Here is a 4,747-nt window from a genome sequence, read left to right as displayed (position 1 = left end):
TCCAACAAGGCCACACCCACTCCAACAAGGCCACACCCACTCCAACAGGGCCACACCTTCTCATAGTGCCACTCCCTGGACCAAGCATATGCAAACCATCAATCACATCATGCAACAAGCTTTAAGAGTTTAAGTTGACTTGGCAACTGAATGGAATTGGGGGGATACACACCTCAACCAGCAACCAAAAGGCTGGAGGAAGAACTGGGGCCCAGAGATTTAAGTGTAAGTGTGAGGAAAGAGTGGTGAGCTTGTAGGTTAGACACACACATGTCTGGGGAAGGGATGAAACTTTCTGTAGGTCAGAATCCTAGAAAATAGAAAAGATCACCCAGGGAGGAGATAGCGAGAGAACAAATGTAATCCCAACAAAACCAAGCAATGGCCCGGCCAGGAAAATCCACATTGAGAAGGCAGCCTGGCGAAACTGAGGCAAAAGGCCACAAAGGGGTAACAAGAGGCTGCCAGCAACCTCGGAGAAGCTAGTCATTTGAGAGAAAGGGGTTGGGGTGGGGGGAGAAAGTAAGCCATAGCGAGGAACAAGGAAGTAGGAACAGGAACAGGCCTAGAACTGGAGAAGTGAGAGACCTGGGCACATACATGTACATACACAGGTATCTGATAACATGGGTGTAAGGAGTGTGTGTCTGTGGGTGTATGCCAGGGAGAGAGCTCACATTTAGGGCCCAAGCACACCCTGCCTGTTCTGAAATGTTCTGAAGAATGTCCCACGGTCTCCGCAACTCAGGAAGATGGTGGGAATGGCACCTTCAGAGTGGCCTTACCAAAGTGAGACTTTGCCCATTAAAAAAGAAATGGCAGCCAGTGGTCAAAGCTACCCAAACACTAGCAAGTCTTGGCACACAGCTCACAGTAATCTGCTCCATAAGAAAGACAGCGACTACACTGTGGGTAAAAGAAAGACTCAGGTTGGCCCGTACAACCAGATACAGCTTTCAGATCTCAGCCTGACATTGTATTCAAGTTTTTTTTTTTTGTTTTTGTTTTTGCCTGTATGTACGTATGTGCACTGCGTATATGCCCGGTGTCCGTGGAGATCAGAGGAGGGCCCTAGAACTGGAGTTACAGAAGGTTAGGAGGCGCCATGTGAGTTCTGGGAACTGAACCTGGGCCCCCTGTAAGAGCATCTATGCGCTCAACTGCTGTATCATCTCTCTAAACCCCAGCCTTGACATTTAGTTGCTGAGTAAACTTGTACCTCAGTTCATTCATCTTTAGAATGAACCTAATCATACGTTTCTTATCAGTTTCAAGACTGAGATGATATTGGTCAAGTTTAACCAGTCACACAGTCAAATTAACAGGAAGGTAACACTCGAGTCATTAATTCTTAGAGAGTTTCCCATAACACATGCAAACGCATGCTCTCCCACACTCGGGGGCACACACACATGTGCACACACACACACCGGCACTCACCCTGATGCCCCTGCTGTAGGAGATGAGCTTGAGGACTCGTAAAGACTGGACGCCGTCAGCAAAGTGGAGGTACAAGGAATGATCTCCCTTGATTTTGTGGAGGATATAGGGGATTGTGATGATAATGAGAATGATCATATCCAGGAGGTTATAGCCGTCCTTCCAATAGTTAATAGGGTCCACATAGACCTTCATGAGAAACTCACAGGTGTAGATGGAAACAAAGAAAATCTCTGAGATCTGCAGGGGTCACAGGAGTTAGAGATCAAAAACAAATGCAAAGCCCCATAGTTCTGGCCCTCTCCCTGCTGAGACCACCCACCCCATCAGATGTGGAGAAACCCAGAACCCCTAGCTCTCCTAAGGAGCCTGGTTCTCTTCCCTTTCTGAGTCTTCCTTGCCTGTGGCTCTAAGCCCAGATCTAGGTTTCCCCTAGATGCAGGGCCTTGTAGCTGACCAGCTGACTGTAAATGGGTGTATATATACATACAGATCCTGGTCAATAGTCAGCATAACAAGCCACCTGACATAAATATTCCCGAAAGAAAGTTCCAAGACTTTTCTGGCCACCCTGAATAGGGTGAAGCACACAAACAGCACTTTTAGGGTGAAATACATAAATATCTAGTTTACATTTAACCCATTGCCGTCATCATACGTAAAGATCAGTCAACTAAAGTCACCTGTTTTTGAGCTAAAGTCACCTGTTTTCTGCTTTAAAAAAACAAAACAAAACTTTTACACTGTTCTACCAAATCTCCTTCAAATGCTTCTCCCTCACCTACAGCTCCAGTGGGTTTCTTCTTACCCACAGATCCTTTTAGAAGTGTCTAAGACTTTTCTCTTCTTCAGAATTCCTTTGTGATCTTTACAGTCATCTAAAATTCACTCCCTCAGGACTGAAAAGACCAGACACCCATGCACCAAGCAAGCCCAGTATTAGGTAGGGGGAAATGAATGAGTAGAATGAATTTCCAGTGTCGGGGAATTCTGAGCAGTGGAGCAAGAGGATTCAATCCCTGCACAGTGCCAAGACAGGGAGGTGACAGTCAACCAGGCGAGGGGCGGGAGAAGTCTTCTGCATGGAGGATGGGTTTGCCATTGACATGAGGAGAAAGGGTCAAGAAGCCCCAAGCTTCAAACACAGCAACTGGGTAAACACAGGGATGAGCTTGGGGTGCTGTAATGACGCCCAATTTTGGGAAAGTGCAGCTTGGTGATGGTTATTATCCTTTTCAGTTGTCTGTGTTGTCTCCTAATGGTCTGAGTGTTTGTAACCAAGTTCATGACCCCAGCCGTGTGCCGTTTCTCTGCATGGCACTGAGCTCGGCTACCTTTGGGCTTGAAGGATAAACCAGCTCCAGGAGATTACCTCTCTGTGGGCGAGTCCAGACACCCATGTATCTAGTAACCAAAAGAGTTTTATGTATCCAGAATTAGACAGGCACATGTAAAACTTTCGGTTCAAATTAGCCTGGTTTTCAGGGCTTCAGGGCATTGGATTAAAGCTTCTAATGTAATACTTTCTGGTCAGCAAGGTTATGCGATGGATGTTTGAAGGTTTGTTGTTGTTGTTGTTGTTGTTGTTGTTTTACTGTCTTACTGAGAGTCTGTTTTGTAAATTTTTTCCTAAAGAACTGTTTTCAAATGTACTGGCATTGAATTATCAGATTTCCCTCTTTAAGTTGAGCTTTACGGTTCCTCTTTATCCCATTTTGTTAACTTAGCCTGTGCACACATGTGTATGAGGACACCATTAAGTGAGGAGGGCAGAAGACAACTTGCAAAAGTCAGCTCTCTCCCTCCACCATGTGGGTCCCAGGGATCAACCTCAGGTCGTAAGACCTGGCAGCTGGCGCCTGTACCCACTGAGCCATCCTGCCTGCCAAATTATCAGATTTTGAAGTACCTACCACGTCTATGGTCTCTCCCTTGTTTTTTTTTTTTTTTTTTTTTTTTTTTTTTTGTCAAGAAATTCATTTTAACTACGTTTAAGAGTCCAGCTCTGGGCTTTGTTGTTCTTTCCTAGAGCTTATAGTTGAATCTGTTTTCTATTTCATTAATTTCTGCTTTTAGTTTTCCTGTTTCCTCCTGGTTTTGGTTTCCTTCTATTCTATCACTTCCTCCACCATTGCAGCTCATTACTTTCTTTCTCCTCTCCTCCTCCCACTCCCAGCCCCCTCCTCCTCTTCTTTTTCTTTCTAGATGTTGGGGATCAAACCCAGGGCTCATGCACACTAGAGATGACCTTCACTCCCGAGGTACAGTGCCAGTCCCCTATTAGGTCATTATTATTAGAGTGTGTGTACATGGTGTGTATATGTGTCTGTGAACGTGCATGCACACGCATGCGTGTGTGCTTGTTGTGTGTGAGCCTGTGTGTGTGTGTGTGTGTATAGGCACATGCTTGCCACGGCCTACATGTGGACGTCAAAGGACAACCTTCAAGAGCCTGGTTCTTTTCTTCTCTGCTGAGGCAAAAACTCCCTTGTTTCTACTGTATTGCAAATTCTAGGCCAGCCTGAGAACTGCAGCCGAATCCCTCCTGACTTTGCCTGCCTTCTCCAGTGATCACAGTTCATGGTCCCACAAGGATGTACCAGAGTCTGGTCTCTGCACAGTCACAAACACTTGTCTCCTGTTTTCCTTGGTTGTAGAATAGCCATCCAAATGGGTATGACATCACACGTCAGTGTGGTTTTGATTGCCATTTCCTTTACTGGTGATGGTGAGGAGCCTGGCCTTATCCATCGCGTGCCTGGTCTTCTTTGAGAAACAGCTCCTCGGCTGTTCTATACTGGTCAAGTCTTCACACACCTTTGATGCTAGTGTTGTCAAACTGTGGAAGTTCTTTATATTATATATAATTAAACGTATATTTCATATATTATACATATTTGTATATATTATATATAATTAAATATATTTAAGTTGAGTTTATTCTTAGATATTTTATTCTTTTGGAAGTTTATTTTGTTTTGTTTTTTGCTTTTGTTTCTGGTTTGTTGTTGATTTGGTTTGGGGTTTTTTTGTTTTTGGGTTTTTTGGGTTTTTTTTTTTGGCTTGGTTGGTTGGTTGGTTGGTTTCCTTTGGTTTCCTTGGGGTTGGGGGGGGGTTTGTCTTTTGTGGGGAAGTGCTTTGTTTCATTTTTTAGACAAGGTCTCATGGAAGGCTGGCCTCGAACTCTCTATGCAACAATGATGTCTTTGATGACCTGTAGCTTCTTCTCCTCCCACTTTTTTGTCCTGAATGCTGGGCTTATAGGCACACACCACCCATGCTGGGCTCATAGGCACACACCACCCAT

At 44.8% G+C, this 4,747-nt stretch overlaps 1 protein-coding gene across 4 annotated transcripts in view; it reads right to left on the bottom strand.

Annotated features, from left to right (window-relative positions):
• The window catches only part of Catsper3 (cation channel sperm associated 3), a 26,215-nt gene that overhangs the window by 8,141 nt on the left and 13,327 nt on the right, over positions 1–4,747 (bottom strand). The window contains exon 3 of one of the 4 annotated variants that reach the window (XM_028772090.1): positions 1,441–1,523. In XM_028772090.1, coding sequence (XP_028627923.1) covers positions 1,441–1,523 — 83 coding nt within the window. Of the gene's footprint in view, positions 1–1,440; positions 1,681–4,747 lie in introns of all 4 variants that reach the window. The other 3 variants (XM_028772088.1, XM_028772089.1, XM_028772091.1) reach the window with 3 other exon arrangements.

This window comes from Grammomys surdaster, unplaced genomic scaffold (genome assembly GCF_004785775.1).
Source record: "Grammomys surdaster isolate TR1022 unplaced genomic scaffold, NIH_TR_1.0 211, whole genome shotgun sequence".
In the NCBI taxonomy this organism is placed as follows: domain Eukaryota; kingdom Metazoa; phylum Chordata; class Mammalia; order Rodentia; family Muridae; genus Grammomys; species Grammomys surdaster.
The sequence above is the reverse complement of the archived record's forward strand: the minus strand, read 5'-3'. Positions and strand labels throughout refer to the sequence as shown.